Below are 21,077 nucleotides of genomic sequence, written 5' to 3'. Positions count from 1 at the left end.
GCACAGGATTTAAGCCAAAAAAAATGATTTTTTTCGGACAGGTATTTTGGGTATTACGCTAGATATCCAAAATACACTTTTTGTTGGACACCCTGTAAAATTAGAGTTTTGGCCAAAATAGCATTATGTGCGCTTTTTACATGAATAAACGATCATTTTGGTGTATAAAATGTATAGATTGGATGTAAGATTGATGAAAAAATTAATTTTTAAAATTGTGAAAAAATGGGTGTTTTTTACATTTTTGTTACCTACCTTCATAGATAGCTAGATATCTAGACATCCAGGGACTCTGAAACTTTTTTTTGGCCATCCAGCATCCTTGAATGACCCAACGGACCAAAATATAGAGTATTAACAAAATCGGAGAGGTAGTGCAGAAAAGTGGTACATTTGGCAAATAACGCACCATCTGTATCTTTCTTCAATAATTTGTATTTATTTGCTCAGCAGCATGGAAGACCTCCAAGTAGTGCCAGCAGTGTGGGCAGACAGAGTCAGGAATCTTCACAATTTCAAGGTATGTAGGCACCTAGGTACCATGGTAGACCTCCAAGTAGTGCCAGCAGTGTGGGCAGACAGAGCCAAGAATCTTCACAATTTCAAGGTAAGTAGGTACCTAGGTACCATGGTAGACCTCCAAGTAGTGCCAGCAGTGTGGGCAGACAGAGTCAGGAATCTTCACAATTTCAAGGTATGTAGGCACCTAGGTACCATGGTAGACCTCCAAGTAGTGTCAGCAGTGTGGGCAGACAGAGCCAAGAATCTTCACAATTTCAAGGTATGTAGGCACCTAGGTACCATGGTAGACCTCCAAGTAGTGTCAGCAGTGTGGGCAGACAGAGCCAAGAATCTTCACAATTTCAAGGTATGTAGGCACCTAGGTACCATGGTAGACCTCCAAGTAGTGTCAGCAGTGTGGGCAGACAGAGCCAAGAATCTTCACAATTTCAAGGTATGTAGGCACCTAGGTACCATGGTAGACCTCCAAGTAGTGTCAGCAGTGTGGGCAGACAGAGTCAGGAATCTTCATAATTTATCTTTACAAATCTTTACAATTTCAAGGTGAGTGGGTACCTAGGTAGACCTCCTAGTAGTGCCAGTAGTGTGGGCAGACAGAGCCAAGAATCTTCACAGTTTCAATGTAAGTAGGTACCTTAAAAGACCTCCAATTAGTGCCAGCAGTGTGGGCAGACAGAGTCAGGAATCTTCACAATTTCAAGGTATGTAGGTACCTAAGCATAAAGGGGATCTTCCAAGAGAAAAAGATTATTATATGACCAGGGCTTTATATTAAAATTCAATTTTTTTATTTTGAGGAAAATTTTAGAATAGTAACTCTAGTTCCCTAGCATTTTTATAACTATAATATACATACATATTGAATAAAAACTCACAGAAGTATTTGAATTTGAAGTTTATTTTGTGATACAAATTGTTTCATGCACTGCACAGATATGTTGCTAAATATATTTAAATTCATATTTAGGCTCTTCTACATCTTACTGTGCACCTGTGTTTACGGTTCTACGTCAAACAGTAGATGCGACAAACGCTAGACAGACAAACAGTAGATACGTCAAACGCTAGACAGACAAACAATAGATGCGTCAAACACTAGACTACGACAAACAGTAGAATTTTCAAATTCGCGACAAACAGTAGAATTTTTAAAGTGCGACAAACACTAGAAGCGACATACGCTAGAATTTAAACCTTGAAAAAATATTCATAAGTATTTTGTTAATTAATACTAAATTTATACCTATTACTATCATTGGAGGGATCTAAAGGGATAAGATAATGGCCGAAAAATCTATGTACATCCCCTATAGCGTAAAAATAGTGGTTGAAACGTTTGAACACTTTGAACTTATTAGACCAACCAATCAAAATTCATTGAAGTACCAAAAGTTGGTTAGCCAACGAATAAGAAAACTTTCTTCTAAAACTTTCGAGCCACTCCCCCCCACCCCATTTTTTATTTTAGTATTTTCTAAAAAATAATTTTTTAGGGTGGGGGGTATAATTATTTTCTAGGGACGAAATATCTTGGGATGGTGGTAGTACCCTTCCCCAAAATAGGTTTAAACCTTACCGGGATCTATGATAAGCTACCCTGTTAAGGAGAATCCGATCGGTTCAGCGGTTAGCAAGATCGTTTGGTATAGACAAACAACCATCCTTTCACTCTTTTATGAGGATTAATTCTAGCGTTTGTCGCATCTATTGTTTGTCCCATTTAGAAAAAATCTAGCGTTTGTCATATTCTAGTGTTTGTCGTATTCTAGCGTTTGTCGTATCGTATCTAGCGTATGTCGTGTCTAGGGTTTGTCTGTCTACTGTTTGTCTGTCTAGCGTTTGTCGCATCTACTGTTTGACGTATCTAGGGTTTGACGTAGTACCGTGTTTACACCCTTGTATATTATTATAATATATTTATATTTAGGTGTTGTGTCTAGCTCCTCTACACCTAACTGTGCACCTGTGTTTACGCCTCCACTTCATATTAATTCTCAGAAACCAGTTGTTCAACCTGTACCAAGGTAATAATATTATTTAGAAAGGGACAATTCCATAAATAATATTTTAATAATTGTGACACTAAGCAAAACTTTGAACTAAAGACTTTTATCTTATATAATTTATAAATTGTGTCTTAATGTTTAAACTAGAGGTCTCTTGGGGCACTTGTAGGAGGATGGTGGATGGAGGGAAGTCGAACCATGCTCATTTTAAATTTTAGATCTAAAAAGGAAATGAAATAAAAATTTGGGGGGTTTTCCATTTTTTCCAGATCGATTTGTCTATAAAGGGTTTTGGTATTTTCCTCTAAAATAGTTATAAACATTTTGTGGACCATATGATCTTCCTGAGGAAAAGGCCCTGACTTTATCTACATTCAAGAAAAGACTTCATACCTAGTCATATTCATACTTTGGCCTAGTTATTCAGACCTCTTACTATGACCCTACTTGGGTATACAAGCAATAAACAATAAACAATATCGGTTCAGCGGTTATAGAGAGATATATAGACATACTTCCTGTTACTTATTTTAAAAGGATTAATTATGTTTAGAGTTGCATATGTGAACCCTAGTTGTGCTAGCCCTATGGCTTCCATGAACCAGCAATTCCTAAACCTTGGCCCCAGAATAGTTTCAGTGTCAGGTACAAATATATTTTTATGAATAATGCACAGCTATACGTGGAACAGTTTTTATTAAAAAAAAACAGTGTCTTTTTTACCATTTCCACTAATTAAAAAACATTTCATTGCTTCTGATTTCAATTTGTCTGTTTTTTCATTGTTGAATATCGAACTGTTAAAAATTTTGGAGATTTAAATCTTTTAGCATTTTTGATGTGTTTAAAGCAATAAATATAACTCAATATCAATACGAGTTGTAAACACAGAAATTAACTATACAATCCAATTAATGTCTATTTACCCTCGTTTTTTTGCGTCTGTCATATGATATTATGATATAATCTTAATGCAGAAAAAAAAACATTTTAAACATACTGTTTGTAAAATGTATACTTCATTGTTTAAAATTTTGTTTTTAGGCCTGGGCCAAGTGATGGTATCTGGGGTAGGACCACAGCACCCACACCAACCCAGCACAATATTTTCCAGCGGAATGCAGGCCGTCAACCAACCATTCTCCACAGGCGTCGGCCTGTCCCACGGACAGCAGGTTCTGGTCCCGGTCGGACCGCCCGGTCATCAACAAATGGTGGTTGTCAGTGCCCCGCAGACGTTAACCGGTAACGTCACACTATCACCCCAACAGCCGCAACAGCAGACTGTTATTGCACAAACCGCCAACGGCGGGTTAGGAAACCAAACTATTGTTGATGCCAACGGTCGTATTCACAGCAGCAATGGTGCAATTATTGGGATGAGTCAGCCGCAACAGGCGGTTAGAACTGCGGGTGGAATGTTGCATGCGAGTATACAACAACAACAACAGCAACAGCAGCAATATCAACAACAAATGATCTCTTCTAGTCAGTCTCCAGGTAGTTTTATAGTTACAATATTTATGGCTTAAAAGACTAATGATCCATCTCAACCCAATATTTTATTTAGCTTTGCTTTACAAGTAACTAATTTCGGTTTTTCATTCTTTTAAAACCATGTGTCCTTTACTCCATACTAGCGGCTGCGCCTCTAGCGTCTAGGGGCTTTATATTTGAAGGTATATGGAGAGCAGAAAAATAGCATGAAACCATACCCAAACTAATTTATAAAAAAATTAAATAGCCTGAAACCACATCAGGACCTATATAAAGCATCACTATAAAGGAGAACCATATCGGTTCAGTGTTTAGCGAGATCCTTCGCTACAGACAAAAAGCTTATTACTATAATAGGGTGATCATAAGGGAATAAGTGATAATGAAGAAAATGACTCAAATTGTTTTAGGTGGAACAAATCCTCCAATGAGTGGCGACCTTTCGGCGGCCACACATCCTCTACAATTCTCCAACACGGGTCTAGTTCGACAGCAGCAACAGCTAGCAGCTGTCAATAATAGTAATAATAACAATGGTGGCTTGTTGACACAGCAGCTGAACAATAATGGCGGCTTGTTGAGTCAGCAGCTGAATAATAATGGCGGTGGTATGATGCATCAGCAACAACAGTGCTCACCTGGAGGCGCTGCACATCAACAGGACGCAGGTACACGTTTTTTTTAATTCATAAAATAGTTTTCTTTTTCTATTATTTATCGCTAAATATTGCATTGTATCTAATTATAAAGAAGATTTAGGATATTTATTGAAGCTTCATCTATTTTTTTAAACCTACATGTTTGATGAATTTTTCTTCTAAAATTGTAAGAACGGTAATAAATAAGGCGGCTTATACCAACAACGAAATTATTCGGAAAGAAATTGCGAAACCTTAGCGTGATTTTCAGCTGTCGTTGGGGGGCAACTAAGTAGAATTGGCGTCTTTTTTATCTGTCTCCAAAATATTATTTTAGATTTATTTCGCTTGTTGGCTATAACCTATTCCTGCATAAATGGTGTTAAAAAATTTATTTGAAGCATTACACTAAAATTTATTTTTAGGTATATCTGGCAACGAGCACAAAGACATGACAACCGTGGAGAACCGTCAAATTTCCGACAGAGTGGATTGTGCCTCTGTCCAATCAGAGCCCATCAGAACCCTGCCCATAGAACTCACACAAAAGCGGGATTCATTCTCCGACAGTGGAGCAGAGGGAAGCGGGAATAACACCCCGACACGCGGTAGAACTTACACCGAAGGTTTGCTGCGATTTGTTCAGGACACAAGCCTACAACAGAAGCCAGAACGGAAGACAAGCAACATTGAGCAGCCAAATATGTATCCTGGCAACATGGCGGCCCAACAACAGCCGCCAACATCTGTAGCCGTTTCTCACGTGTCGGTTATTCAGCAGGTAGCTTCAAATGTTGCTACCTCGGGAGCTTCTATGGGCGGACAGCAGCCACCTCAAGCAGGTGGATACCAGAAAGAATTAAGCCATGAACCGACCAGACCCGGATCTGTTGCCAGCATTACCAGTGGAATCAATCCTGCCGCGCAATACAACCTTACACCACCATCCGCAGGTATTTTGTATGATCCTGCCAGTGGTCAACACTTTTTCCGACCTGCACAACAGCAGCAGCAAGCTGCTCCGTTACAGCAGCAACAACCAGAACATTTAGTGTACCGTCCGCAGCAACGGTCCATGTCTCCAAGTTTAGTGCCGGAGCATCTTAGGCACCAAGAACTACATTCACACCCACAAGGACTGTCCGGGTTGGCGGCTGCGCAACAGCCAAACCTCCTAGGAGGTGAAACACATTCCATCAGACAGCCGATTATGTCAAGCAATGCACAACCAAGCATCGGTGGTTATAACGCGATAAGCGGCACCGGTGCAGGCGGTATGTCGCAATACACCATGGTGATGCCGAATGCATCACAAACGGGCATGTACTCCATTCAGATGCCACAGGCACGATATCAGGGCCTGCAACTCGGCAACCCAAGTTCTCCGCACATTTTGACAGGAAACAACCATCCAGGTCTACATTACAACACTATCCACGGCGGTCAAGTGTTGCAGCATCAGCCACAAAGTGCTGGCGGTTTTGCCGCCGCTGCCGGCCACCTTAACAATACTCAGTACGGAGCAACATATCCAAATTCTGGCAGCCAGCTAGCGACCGCACCTCCAGGCTCGTTAATTATACCTGACCCAGTTACCGGTGGTCGTTTGACCCACACAAATCCAGCGGCTAGCAGTCATTTAGTTGCTGCGGCGGCTGCTGCCGGCAGTCCACATATTAACCTGGTGAATCCAAACCTTGGCCTTATGCAACAGCATCCAGTTTCAATGGCGCAGCTGTCAGGTGGTCATTTAGGCGGCGGAGCTGCCGGCGGTATGATCAATCCTGCCAGCATCTCTAACCTTTCAGTTAACCATGGCTTGCCAATGGGTGCTAGTTATCCTTCCTTACCTGATTACGGTGGCTCAGCCGGATTTGCAGCTGGTCCGACAGCTGTGGGACAACTGACAATGCAGCAACAGCAGCCCCAACAACAAATATTGTTTAATCACGCGGCGGCCGCCGCCCCTATGCAACACCGCATCAGCCTTAGCGCACAACCCGGCCACGGCCTAAGCCTCCAGGGGGTGGCTGGGTTAAATCCCACCCCGACACCAAGCCTTCAAGGGGTTAGCCTTAATCCGACGCCAGCCCCGAGCCTGCAGGGCGTCAGTTTGAACCCCACGCCTGCCCCCAGCATGACAGGATCTATGCATGAATCTGTTCACGGGCTGGATGATGCCTCGGTCCACGGATCTGAGGTTGGTCAGTGAATGCTTCCATATAAAACTGGGACAAATACAACACAATGAAAATATATTCAGACAGAGCTTGTTCTTTTAAAGAAAACGAAGAAAATACAAAAATTCTAAAATAATATTATTCCAGAATATAATATTTAATGATAAATGCAAATGTGATGAAAGATCCTTGAAATTATTAATAAATCTGCGCCGTGTAGGTTAACACCTTTTACCAATAGCAATTTTATTTATTTTACTAGCTTCTATTCATTTTATTTTGTTCAATAGTACAAAGTTTTTAATTTTAAACATTTTAATTAAAGTAAACAACTTTCGATAAAAGCATAAATTACCAATTTTATTTAAACAGCATAAATTTAAATGCTGTAGATATAATTATACATAGATAGATAGCCTTGTTCATTCAGGTCTTATATAAATTATAATAATATTATAAATTATTGAAACTAAAAATGATGTGATAATTGTAATTTGTGAATTTGTCTGTATGTGTATACATGAATATGAAATATTTTTGTTTTAAAGCATATTCTTATTATTAGGTATATGTTCTGTTAAGTAAAATTTTAAAGTATAATTTTTGTGTTCCTCATTTTAGTAAATTCATTACCTTATAAATATTTCTATGGGTTTTCATAGTATGGAATCACATTCTGTTTTATTGGCAAAGCCACTCTATAATTAACTGGAAAAAGACGGCTGAAAATGTTTAGTGAAGATTCCCTGTATCAACAAACTTCTAGTGTATAATTTACATTGTCTGTCATTCGGTTGCTCATGCATAAAAAAGACATCAAAGGTTTTGTGATTTCTATGAGATGTTGGATATTTATCAACTGAATATCTTCTTTATTCATTTTTTTCTGATCGTCCTTCAGTGAATTTTTAGTGCTTCGTTTCTTATAAATGTTGTCATCATTGTTTCTCCGTGAGGTCTTTGTGTTCAACCGTATTTTTCTTGTATTTATCGGATTTTAATCTCAATTGACTCGAATGATGGTATTATGAAACTTTATTGACAGATAACGCTTTCAATATTTTTCTCTGGAAAACTTTGGTTCTTAAAAGTGGTTGTAAAAGGAAAATGGCTTATAAAATTATTATTACAAAGTTAAAGAAAAATATATTAATAAATATATATTTTTAAAACAAATTTTACAAAAAGAAAGTGTATTGAATTTTTTTATGTTGATGTTGCTTTCGCTACAAAGTGGACTATGCATAACTTTACAATTTGAGCAAGAAATCGTGCACTTTCAAGCATTAATCTCGTTATTTTTTTGTCTAAAGACTAGATTTCTGTCAAATCTAAAGTAAATGAATTAGAAAAAAATTTATAATGTTTCCGTTTAAAGAAATTATGTTTTGTCGATCAAATGCTTTGCTTACTTCAATGTGTCAAAAACAATCGAATTTATTAAAGGCAACCGAACTGAACTGACGTATTTATAAATTATTTCCAATAGTTAATAGTATACTTTTGTGTCTTAGCATTTAAGATTATTGATATTATTCTTTTTTCATTTAATTCTTCATAAGACTTATTTTTTTGCGCATTTATCTTATATTTAAAAGAAGCCTAGCATATTAACATAAAAATAAAGATCATTATAGTTTAAGTTAATAAGATAACTTGCTCTCGTTCGTGCATTGTCTTCTTCATGCTCTAATACTCTTATTGTTGGTTGTCTGTAAGAGTATCATAAACAGCTGATATGATAGGATATCTCCCAGTGAGACATCTGCTGTTGAAATCATCAGATGGGAGGTCCCAAAACATTGCACCCCCGAGGTCATTGTCCAACACGTATTGAGCCTACAATATTTCGATGGTATAAGTAAACCCATAAAATAAGTGGTATTTCTCAGGACTCGGCAGTTGCGCATAAGACTCAAATTCAAAAATGGTGCGCAAAAAAATCCGCAAGATGGACTGTCTGTTTAGGCCGGAACAGGTTTAGATATCCAGCTGAACTCTAAAGTTTTTATATCAAGAAATCACTGAGGCTTACGCTCGGCTATCGAGCCCTGGCATTACTATCGGGTATATTAAATAGTAGCCGATTAAAAATTAATTTTCTCCAAAACATTTCAGACACATAGACGATCGGAATTATATAATAGACTAAAATTTGAGCTGAAGGATAAGAAACGGCGTTAAAAACTTTAGGAAACGGTGTAATTACAATTAATTGTCTACTCCCTCCCTGGTCTTAAAATAAAAATTCATTTAAAATTGATATCTTGTCCATTTTCATTTCAAGAAAGGAAAGAAAGGTAATATAACATTAATACAAGGGAGGGTGTGGACACCTCACTGTGAAAATGTTCTTTAAAGTCCTGCTAACCACTTCTTATATGCCCTCTTTTTTTTTGCATACGCTTAGTTTTATGTTAGGGATTCTTATGAATAGAAATATCAGCTTCTCATTTATTTGAATATCAGTGGATATTATGACAGGGGAAAAATTGTCAATTAAGGTTGCTATCACGGAGTTCACTTACACTTCGTTCATCCAGTATGAGGGGGTGGATTTGGGGATCGTTATGCTACAAGTTTCACTTTAATAGAGTACATGATAATCTGGTGTAAGATCCAAGTAATAATTAATTCATTATTTGAATTTACCTTTTGTTTAGCAGTCTGAACATCATCATAACCAATCCATTGATTTCCTTTGTAAGCATAAGGACCTCTGCTGCCATCTGTAACCTAAATTTTAAACTAAAATTAGCAGAATTCTTTTTATAGTTTTTTTCAATTAATCTGTTCATCTATTTAGACAGAACTACTGCGCCCTTAGCACTTGGGGGCTTTGTATTCAGTTGGTATAAATGGGGATAGAAAAATAGCCTAAAACCAATACGGTATATCTCTCAGTTCAAAATTATTAAAATCTGAAAAAAAACATAACTAATTTATATAATACTAGCGGCTTCGCTTTGCCCCAAGAGAAAATAAAAAAAAATCCATTACCTCTGATGCTGCCAGTACTAATTTCAAATTATTTTTTTTTATTGAGGGGGATTTTTTTTTTTTTGGGGGGGGGGGATTAGGGTGTACCAACCCCCAAGAAAATAGCCTAAAACCACCACAGGATAAGTAGGTATATTCTCTGAAGAGTAGAATTCAATCTGTTCAGTAATTACCGAGATCTTAAGGGACGGACCGACATCAATATTCAATATAGATGACTATCTGCTACACTCCTAACATCCATGGGCTTATCTATAATACAAAGTAGAACGATGTCTGTGTGTCTGTTTGTCTGTCTGTTTGTTTGTTTGTAGCGAAGGATCTCGCTAACCGCTGAACCGATCGGGTTCTCCTTAACAGGGTAGCTTCTCATAGGTCCCGGGAAGGTTTATAAAATATTTGAATTTTTTTAACTAAAAATAATAATGAGGGGAGGGGGGGCAACTTTTACTTTTCTTTTAAAATCTAAAATAAGAAATTGAATTATTAAATTCGACTCTCTCCACAAGTGCCCCTAGAGGCCTCTAGGGGCGTAGCCGCTAGTATTAGATATGGGAATAAGGCTAGGAGGTAGAAAAAAGCCCGAAAAGTTATGTGCAGCTTCCTAAAATAAAGGAATCAATCGTAGCAGTTGTGATCGAGATCTTTACAGAAATACAAAAAAGGACTACTTTATAAATCACTAGCGACTTCGCCCCTAGCCTCTAGGGGCTTTGCCCCAAGAGGTGATAAAAAAAAATTAAGGTGAAATTCGTAAGAGGACCAAGGAAATCTTCTGCAAAAAAAAGGACCAAGGAAATCTTCTGCAATATAAAAAAAAAAAAATGGGGGAGGGGATTTTTGGTTTTTGGGGAGGTTAGGGGTTTCCCAACCCCCAAGAAAATATCTTAAAACCACCACAGGACCAGTAGGTATATTCCCTGAAGAGTAGAGCCCATTCGGTTTAGCGGTTACCGAGATCTTAAGCTTCAGACGGACAGACAGACTTTGTATTATAGATGACTTTACATATCGTTAATTTTTTATTTGTTGTCTTATATTATTTTCCAGTATTGTCTCCAAACTAATTAAAATCCGTTAGATTGGAACCGGTTCCCAGTAATACTGAAAATCATGTACAGCATCCTATTACAGACAATTTTCCATGAATATAAGCAGAAATATGTCTATAATACGATATAATAAATGAGCATACCTCACTGACAGTCCATCCTCCTTCAGCTAACATCATACATACTTCTTGATAGCCTAAACCAATAAAACAAATATCAGTTATTTATCGCAAAGTATAATAGACAGCTTTCTGCGGATATTAAAATAAAAAATCATAAGATTAAAACTGACTTTGTTAGCCCCGAGGGACCAAAGGCCAAGGCTAACAAAACTGGAAGGTATTAATTCTATGTTTTTTTTATTTTAATTCGTGGAAATTTGGCTGTATACGATGCTCTACTTGATTTTTCAGTATGATTGAGAACCGGTATTAATCCAGCGGATAATAATAGGTTTTGAAGCCATACTTGAAAAACATATCTTATTTGTAGAATAAGAATGTTACTTTATATTTGTGAAATTAAATCCTATTTGGAATTTCTTAAAACCTCATCACTAAACCTCTTCATAAAGATTATTGTTTTCCATTTTTTAAAATAAATCCAAAATGTTTACTAGGGAATTACACTACCTCTCCTTCCAATACTTTTAAAATATTGATTTTTCATGCCGTTTGGAAAGAAAACCTCGTGTGAAAATGTTTGGTAAAGCATATCAACTGGGTAGGTTCAGTTTGCCTTGAAAAAATATGGATTCTGGCTGTAAAATAGAATCTGAAGGCATTTTCAAATATTCTACTTCACTCTATTGATGTTTTCATTCTTGTTTAAGTCATGGTCAAATTTCTTCTTATCTTTGCATGCAAATACAAACTTTTTTGCTTAATTAAGTAATTTTTAGCAAACTATAAATATTAGGTAAATAAGAGTTTTTAAGAAAGATAAAGAATTTTTTTTCAGTTATGATTTAAAATGCTGGACCCTGTATGAATTATAACTGTGCAAATGGATATATTATTACTTGGATCTTACGCCAGATTTTTATGTTCTGTAATAAGTGAGACACGCAGCTGGCTAAAAAACGATTTCTTATAAGCACCCTTTTAACCAATCCCCTCCCATCCTACTGGATGAACTGATCAATGAACGAGTTTCATGTTAGCAAGCTAATTGACTACAAATTTTCTACTGTCATAATATCCACGTATATTTTACATCCATTACTGTACAACATAGTATTAAATTTAAGTTATAAGAACTTTAAGTTGGCCTCATGAGGGTTGCATAACAAAAAATAACCCTTTGAATTGAAAAATTATTTACACAACTGGTGAAAATATTAAGCTAAAAGTCTTAAACTATAACAGCCCAAACTGTAGTATAACAATGGATATATTTAGGATATACGTGGATATATGGACAGGTGGAAAATATCTCTTTAATTTAGCTTGATAATACTCATTTATTGGTCAGTTCATTTATCCAGTTGTAAAAAGGGGATGTGGTAAAGGAGGTGTATGGGGAGTATCGTTATTTTAGTCAGCTGCGAGCATCACTTTATCAGAATACATGAAAATCTGGTGCAACATCCAAGTAATAATATATCGATTAATTTACCTAAGAATCCTTCAGCTCCAGTGACAGGTCCCATGTTGCCAGGACCACTGGCTGGAGCTCCTATGCCTGTTCTGGCAGGATCAGACAAGGTAAATGTCCTGGCATAGGTGGGTATGCCCACAATCAATTTCTCCTTGGGACATCCAAGTTCAAGCCAATACTTGACCCTTTAAAATAAAAAAAATTATTAACTTTAAAAGACTCTTAACAACGAAGGGAAAGGACAAAATTAATTTAAATTGGCAAAGTCATCCTTCTATAAGTCAAAATGGGCATAATTCTATAAAATTTTCTATTCTATGAGTTTTTTTTACCGTCGTGTTTAGGTTAAATCCCATAAATTTTCCTTTGGCTTCATAAGCCTAACTTAAATATAAAGGAAAACCGAAATAATAGGCTATCCAATAAAAATTTATAGGATTTGGCATTTATTCCTACATATATATATCTTAGCTAACATCTTAGCTACCCTAAGAAATCTTTAAGAATTTTGCCTAGTATTTATTTCAAGTAATTTTATTCTCTGATATTAATCACCTAATTTTAAACTTTGTATCCAAAAAGTTAATACTCATGATAATAACCCAATTTTGTATGCGTTTTCCTAATTTAGTTCTATTATGATTAGTATAAAAAATGAATGAGAAGAGCAACCAACCATCATGTCGTGTATCAAATCTAAAATAACTTACGCATAGTCAACTGTCAGAAAATCTTCAGGGTCTTCAACTGTCATAGGGGCGTGGTGATTCACCTTAAATAATGATATATCAGTTAATTTTTGTTGATTACCCCCCCCCCCCATCAAAAAAATGCTTATACGTTCTTGCCCATAAGTTCATTATTTTCTATAAGAAGGTATAGTATACAAATTATATAGCTATATTGCAAATACATAATACTGATAAAGTTATTCCTTAATTCTGTAGATAAGAATAATGGGTTGAAAAGTTTGGACACTGCTTGTTAATAAATCAATCAATCCAGATTTTATAATAAAAAACACTCAAAGTTTTCAAGGTATGTGAAGAAAGTCGCTCAAAAAATCAGCACGTGACGTCATAAAAATGAGGGATTATCCATATCCTTATTAGGGGTTTTGTTTCCCTTTTCTCCTCTCATCTCCCTCATTTTCAAGCCACCGAATGAGAGAAGTGTTCATAAAACTTAGATGGAGTCATTGTAATTTACAGTCCAATTTCCCCTTTCTTGCCTCCAAAAATCAAAAAAAATTACAGGACATACTTTCTATTATACATTTTCAAAGTGGAAATTCTTACTGTATCTTCCCAAGAGCCATGTAGATCATAAGACATAATGTGTATGGCATCCAGGTACTTGGAGATCTCGGGAACATCATAACCAGCGTCTATTTTGTCCTTGCCAGCGGCTACAGCAGCTGTTAGTTCATAACCATAAGGCTCAAATGCTTCTTTAAGCTCCCTTTAAATTTGATTTTTCAGATTAATTTTCAATTTATTATTTCAGAATGTTTCATCGACCAAATCTTTTTCAAAAGCATTTAGCAGCAATGTAAATTGGTTTAATTCTATATATTAACCACAAAATTACATAGAAATGTAAAAAAAAAAAAGTTAAATGCAAAGCTCATGTATTCAATGACAATCTGTCCTACATTTTTGAAAAATTTAAATATCTTTGTTTACTAAGCCTGAAGGTTGACACCATCCGTAGGTAAAATAGCGAAGTACAAATAAATCATAGACAGACGAACAAAGTGATTTACAGAGCATATATTCATCTGTCAAAAATGAAATATAATAATATTTAAAAATCACGAAACCTTTTACGTATGTCTTATATTTTTCAATTTCATATTCTTGTAGCATTACTGATTGAACAACGGACAAAGTGAATTATAAACTCGATGATCATTGGTATAGGGTAACTTTTATACTGAAAATGAGTGGTTTAATTTAAATTGCAGCAGAAAAGAAATACTTTTTCTTACAGACGGACGGATAGGCAAAGTCCCTAAATCCTAAAAAATGTTTCTAAAGCTAATTTATTTCTTATATTTCATAGAATAACGAAATTGGCGTAGCCTAGGCCTAAGATATTTTTCAATAGTACTTTTAAAATGATCTTACTTGCACCATGCAGCAAATGTATGTTTCTCTGAGACATCCTGTTCAAAGGCTGGATACTCATAATCCAGGTCAAGACCATCAAATCCATATTCCTGTACACCACAGTAAAGATAACCAACTATTGTTTCATAATTTTTATTCTTATACATAGAGTAGAATATTTAATATTTCTTTTTGGTAACAAATTCACTTTAATTCTTTAATTCACTTTGTCTGACCGTGTCAACGCCTTCAGCATCGATAGCAGCGAAGTGGAACCAATTGGCAAATGTCACCAGGACTTTACTTGTTCATTATAGTCCGCCATTCCGTAACGCCCTATGCTGGGAAATTTGATTTTCTCGGCTGCTTTCTAAGATATGTTGTTGTTATTTTTTGTGCTTATATCTAATTCAAAAGAGCATCCAGTAATCAAACTTACTTTGTCTGTCGGTCAGTCGTTTAAAGACGCAACAAAAGACGCAATAATTGATGAAAAGGTAAGGTATTTTTTATACTGTAAGGTTATCTTTTTTGCTTTTCATTGTCTGTATGGCAACATTATTTATTTCAATTCTTAATATCTTGTAGAAAATTCTGCTATACATTTCTTTTATGATTCAAACAATCTTTACAGATTATTATTTTATTTGAATATTTGATTAATTGAGTTGTTTATCATTCCTGTAGAAATTTGACAGATTCAGACACAAACCTGGCCCTCTTACTGGCGTCCTTTAACAAGTTGGAATACTTGTTAGTCCTAAATATAATAATAATTGTTATAAGTTACAATTATTGAATTAATTTTTATTGAGATATATGCCGTATCTAAATATAAGTAACCTACCAAAAACAAATCTATAATACAAAGTAGTAGGTTCTATAAAAAGTAACATATTAATACAATTAAATAATATTGATAAGTTGTTACTCTATTTTTATGACCAATACCATATACTTTTTTTTATTACCCTAATTAGGATCTGACAGAGTAACACTCCTAGAGAATTTAAATCTAAAACAAACCTGGAATCATTCCATCCTCCCAGAGCAATGAGAAACTTCTTTTCTGGATATTGATTCTTGAGACTGACAAACTGACGGAAACCTCCAAGGTCCAGATCAACCCAGGTATCAAACACCTGACAAGTAACAATATTAAAATTTCATTACTTTTCAATAAAAGTGACTTTTTGATATTGTACTATTACAATGATTACTTGAAATAAAAAAGGGGGGGGGGTATTTTTTTATTACTTTATTTCAGGTAAGGCTAAATTATATTGGTTACTGGGAAGACCCGCAGGAGTAAAACATAGTAAAAAAAACTCCCCTACTCCCATATTTTAAATAAATTTCAAATATAATGAGAGTGGAGGGAGATTTTAGCTTAAAAGGCACTTTGTAGGAAAGCACTGAAAATATTTATGACAAAAATAAAATAAAAAAAACATAATTTAAAATTAAAATATGGAATATCTAACTTTTTGTGTAGAAAGCATATGAAAAAAAATACCTCCATAATAAGTGAATACTGGTTGAGTACAGCAAATGAGTAGATGAAATGAGTACACAGTGTGGGGTCAATATCTCTTACAGAGTACTTTCCGAGTCCTATAAAAGTTACAGGAATAAAGTATATTAAAGAATTTGGAATAACTAAAACATATATGGAGCGTACAGACAAGCATAGGAGTGGAAAATTGTCGGCTGACTAAAAATTGCAAACCTCTCTCTAACTATAAAACAGACCAACAAGAGTTAATTGTAAAAAGGCTTTTTGTTGAATTTGAAAATAAACACCTGGTCTATAAAAAGGCCAATTCGGATAATAGCAAACAATCTTCTTCATAGGCTTTGCAGGGGATGCAGTTTCAGCTGTTGTTGTTGGAGCTGCTGTGGTTGGAGCTGCTGTTGATGGAGCAGCTGTGGTTGGAGCTGCTGTGGTTTGAGTAGCTGTGGTTGGAGCTGCTGTGGTTGGAGCAGCTGTGGTTGGAGCTGCTGTGGTTGGAGCAGCTGTTGTTGGAGCAGCTGTGGTTGGAGCTGCTGTGGTTGGAGGTTCAGTGGTTGGAGCAGCTGTGGTTGGTGCAGCTGTTGGATTAGAGTTTGAGCAAAATGAAGTAACTGCTGTTCCCTTAAAATTTTGTTTATTTTTTAATAAAAGTAACAGGTTGTCAATCTGTCTATCTGTATGTACAAAAGGATCTTGCTAACATCTGAACCGATATTGTTCTTATTTTTGTTCGATATCAAGAAGTCAAAAAACATTACAGTAGTGAAATTCTCAAGAAACTTCATATGAAGGACTTAAGTATATCTCTTCGCCTATAGTATGAAAGAAGGACATTTGAAAAAAATGAGTTTGGAATAGATGCTCATTGATCAAGAATAGCAGCAATCAAGGGGTCGGCATCTATCTGTAATAGTTTCCACGGAAATTGGAATCATAGAATAGCTTTGCTACTATCAAATATTACTTACATCGTCCATACTGATGGAGGTAAAGGTTGGCAGGTTTTCTCCAGAGAAGGTAACCTGGAATCCCAGCATCAGGATGCTACCTGAATACAGTACCTGTCAAAAAGTTGCCATGTAGTTTCCATGGATTAAACATGGATTAAACATAGATTATGCATGGTATTAAGGGAAGGTTATGGCTGACATGTTACTGACATGTCATTAATCACATTTTATGTCGACAATGAAGCGTTAGATAAATATGACTCTGGCTGACATATTACTGTCAAATTAGATTTTGTTTACATACCTATGTCTTCTGTTTGTAATGTATTTTTTTTATCTCTAAACATCTCTTGATACTTTTGGACGTAATTATTCTAATTAAAACTTTTTTTAATGTTAACATTGATGTTATCTAAGTTTAGTTTAAGATAAAGAGAAATAGAGATAAAGCAGACAGACATGGTCAACTTTAGAATATCCTTGCAACTTAAAATGAGGAAAAAACATAATACAAAGTTGCTAATGACGCAAATAACACTTATTTATGTATGTATTTACTATTTAGGTTTGTATATCAAACAAATGTTATTTATTTATACATATCATGTCACTTTTGGCTACTTTACATGTTTTCTTATTTGTTCTAAAATTAGAGCAATATTACTAATCAAATATTTACTTACATTGTACAGTTACATCTATAATACGTAAATTACTACGTCTATAGTTTTCTTTACAATTAAAATCACGAAACCTTTATTAGAGGTATGAGAGTAAAAAAGACTATAAATTGTTAAATTTTTTATTGAAAATAAGTGGAGAGGGGTAATATTTCGCTTTTTGTTTGGTTATGTTGCGTACAGTATAGCAAAACAAGTATAGGCGACGAAGGGATAGGGCTATCTGCAGACGTTAGAAATAAAAAAAAACACCTCTCTCCTTATTTTTTTTTTGAATAGTTGTATGTTTTAGTGCCCAACAGGTACTTTGTGAGGAAGCAACAAGACTTTCATTTATTTATTCTAGCGGCCAGGATATTACGTATTGTTAGGTCTACGAGAAAAAGATAACAATTCTCTGACTTTACGAAAGTATTTGATACAATACTAAATTACCATTTCAAAGTTATTGTATAGTCCCTTTCGTGGCAACGTCTCTTAAGGGGCGTTTTATCCTATTTCAAAAGTAACTTTTACCCTATTTCTAGCCCTTGCAGGGGCTCTAACCCTGAGGGGCCAATTGTCTAACTCTGCGGGGTAATCATCTACCCTAACTTAACCTATCAAAAGCTACTGTGAAAATATGAAGAAATGCGCCCTAAGAGGCGTTGCCACGAAAGGGACTATACCCCAAAGTTTAAAACAATTCAAAATACAGATGCCCCAGGGTGTATCAGGTTTATATATAATCCTGCGGGTCCAAGTCCTCCGGGTTACCTGCATTCTGTCCGCTAAACCAAGATTTAGGAGTTATGGTGAAGCTGGTTCCAGAGTTGGGGCTAACATCCGCATTCCAGAGCTGAAAATTAAATAGATATATAGACATAGAGCCTTCTTAACCCTATATGCTTCTACTAAATTATAATTTCTGGCATTGTTTATTGTTTAACAAAGATAACTACACCCACCTCACTTGTTTCAAAATGATTTGACTGTAAGGGAATGGGAGAGAAAGCCCAATCTGTCCTGATTTTGTATCACTTTTAAAAGTGCGACTCCAGTTACGTCATATACGTTTCGGGAAAGAAAAGGGAAGGGGGGAAGAAAATCTCTTCAAAAGAGATGGGAGAAAAGGGAAGAGATTTTTTTCCCCTCTTCCCTTTTTATATGACGTCACAGGAATCGCACTTTTTAAAAGTGATACAAAATCGGGACAGATTGGGCTTTCTCGAATGGGAGAGGGTAGTTTTTAGTTTGTTTGTTTACTACTTAACGTACGGATGGGTGTAAACACCTCCCTTAAAATTGAAATGAGAAGGCCTGCCTTGATTTTTTCACACCTTAAAGCTACATATCCCTCTGATGAACCTCTGTGCACGCCACTTATTACTAATACTGTTCATAATGCTGTGTATAAAGCTTATGTCAGGCAAATTAAATAAAAAAAGCATAATAAAGCATTTATTTTTTTACAGTTTCATCAAGTAAATTGATTTTTTTAAATTTTAAAGATGGGATTTCTTCTTAGAGATCCTGCAATACATAGTGTATGTTTTGTACATCAATACAAAGGGAATAATAGCTTTAACAAAATTGCGTAAAGTTAAGAAAAGATTCCAGTCAAAATCTCTTATTAGGTCAAACTTTTTTTAAATATGCGTTTAATTAATTATATGCGTTTCGTCAACATGAAGAACAGTTAGACTTAATAAGCGCCTTTGACTGGAATCTTACTCACAACTTAACGCACTATTGTGAAAGCTATTATTCTCTTTATTGAAAATCTAGTTTCTAAAGTTAAAAATTCGCAACATTGGGAGAATAAATTAAATAACTCTAAAATTTGCTTTATTATAATATATAAATATATACCTTATTTTATTCTTGTTAACTACTTATTAATGTTGTCATCCTTATTTCATTAAAACACTGTAAACCTGAAAGTTTTTTAGAGGTATATCTGTTGTTACTGAGATGGAGTATGTCTTCATATCATTCTCAACTGCAAGGTTTAAGCTACCAGCCATGTTACCTATATAAATTTAAAATTTAATTAAAGAATAAGGGGAAAGGTACAGGGGGAGGGGCGTCAGTTCTCAACAAGGAACTTTGTGTGAAGTGCTCAAAATTTTGTATCAAATATTTTTAAGATTGCTGGGAACTTTAAAACTGTTAAATATTATTTTTATTTGTTAAAGAACGAGTCCTAACTTTTGTTATTTCTTTAATCCATTTGTGACGAGCTCCCAAAGTTCAAAGTTTTGATTACATGGGGTTCAACAAAACAGATTTTTTCAATAATTACTTAACAGAATTAAAAAAGTAAGGTTATAAATTCCTTTTCAAGCTGGCGAATTATAATGTCCAACAGCCCATCCCTGGTTATTGAAAGCTTATGAATAATACCTGTCCATGTAGAAGTTATCTGGACATACTCCTGGCAGTTACCGTTACTGGAAATACCCTGGAGACTAAATCCATAGGCAGTACTCAAGCTTGAGATTATAACAAATATCTTCAGAAATTTTCATCTTTAACATTTTGTTCCCCCAATTACTATTATAAAATTTTTGTTTGGTTATTATTATGTTTAGAAAATATTTACATTGCTTAAGCTATAATTGACAAAAGTTTCACGAATATTTAGTTTTTCATTTTAAAAATTCAAGAAATTGTATAATGATAAAGTTGAAATTTCCTTGAGGTATAAAGTTAGGTTTGCCATGATGTTAGCTGGAGCAAACACTAACTCAAAGTGAAATCTTAATTTAGAATTTCAGTATAAGAACAATTCTTTTAATCTTTTATATTTTTAGAAATAGAGATATCAGAATTAGAAGTTAATTTTCTTCAAATAATTTTGGTTCTGCTATTCAGTCTGACTGTCTGTCTGTCCGAGTAAGGTAGAAAAATTTGATTTTCTCAAATACTATAAAGGATAGAAGTCTGATTTTTTTAGTGTAGATTTTCCTGACTATTTATGATTGGCTATTTGTTAACATTAGTAGCCTGACTGCTATTTAACTGCTTTTTAGCCGTTTTCACATTTGCATCTTTTTTTATTATTACCATCACTCAGCTTCTATCAATGATAGCTAACTAATTTTTAAGCTGTAGATTCTCTTGAAGGGGTTTCTTTATCATTTTATGAGGTTATCTATTAGATCAATCTTTTTTGGATTAATTTATACAAAAAAAAGAATTATAATTGATAAAATCTATAAACGGAACTTTGACATGATTAAAACATCACTCCCTTATTGAAAGCAAACATAGCAAGTAAAAAGCTTAACGATAAAGTAAAAATTATTTGTTTATGGATTATCATTATAAACTACTGAAATAAAGTC

General features: G+C 35.1%; 3 protein-coding genes across 4 annotated transcripts in view; 1 reads left to right on the top strand and 2 right to left on the bottom strand.

The window, feature by feature from the left end:
• The window catches only part of LOC145315415 (uncharacterized), a 76,384-nt gene extending 68,941 nt beyond the window's left edge, over window positions 1-7,443 (top strand). The window contains exons 27-32 of the mRNA XM_080155398.1: window positions 451-520; window positions 2,450-2,546; window positions 3,082-3,173; window positions 3,573-4,028; window positions 4,436-4,693; window positions 5,089-7,443. Coding sequence (XP_080011524.1) covers window positions 451-520; window positions 2,450-2,546; window positions 3,082-3,173; window positions 3,573-4,028; window positions 4,436-4,693; window positions 5,089-6,875 — 2,760 coding nt within the window. The 3' untranslated portion in view covers window positions 6,876-7,443. The remainder of the gene's footprint in view (window positions 1-450; window positions 521-2,449; window positions 2,547-3,081; window positions 3,174-3,572; window positions 4,029-4,435; window positions 4,694-5,088) is intronic.
• Ccm3 (programmed cell death protein 10 Ccm3) overlaps window positions 1-21,077 on the bottom strand; it is a 242,381-nt gene that overhangs the window by 157,847 nt on the left and 63,457 nt on the right. The window lies entirely within an intron of this gene.
• LOC145315479 (chitinase-3-like protein 1) lies at window positions 7,977-20,523 on the bottom strand. Its single transcript, XM_080155465.1, has 16 exons — window positions 20,429-20,523; window positions 20,134-20,245; window positions 19,665-19,759; window positions 18,505-18,586; window positions 17,087-17,166; window positions 16,409-16,739; window positions 16,122-16,219; window positions 15,632-15,747; window positions 15,292-15,365; window positions 14,624-14,720; window positions 13,793-13,955; window positions 13,205-13,266; window positions 12,513-12,679; window positions 11,039-11,091; window positions 9,496-9,579; window positions 7,977-8,682 (listed from the first exon to the last, which is right to left on the bottom strand). Exons 1-16 carry the CDS (start codon window positions 20,450-20,452, stop codon window positions 8,542-8,544), a joined length of 1,779 nt encoding a protein of 592 aa, XP_080011591.1. The 5' UTR covers window positions 20,453-20,523; the 3' UTR covers window positions 7,977-8,541.

The sequence above is a fragment of the Acartia tonsa genome, chromosome 1, assembly GCF_053477335.1.
Source record: "Acartia tonsa isolate MP-2025a chromosome 1, ASM5347733v1, whole genome shotgun sequence".
NCBI lineage: Eukaryota > Metazoa > Arthropoda > Copepoda > Calanoida > Acartiidae > Acartia > Acartia tonsa.
Note: the sequence above shows the minus strand (reverse complement) of the source record. Positions and strands in the feature narration are given on the sequence as shown.

Coding starts and splice junctions, on each gene's coding strand:
- LOC145315479 (XM_080155465.1), bottom strand. CDS start 20,452: ATGGCAAACCTAACTTTATACCTC. Junction 18,587..19,664: donor TACCTCTAAAAAACTTTCAG/GTTTACAGTGTT, acceptor TTTAATTTTCAG/CTCTGGAATGCGGATGTTAG. Junction 14,721..15,291: donor GTCTGAATCTGTCAAATTTC/TACAGGAATGAT, acceptor TTTACTGTGGTG/TACAGGAATATGGATTTGAT.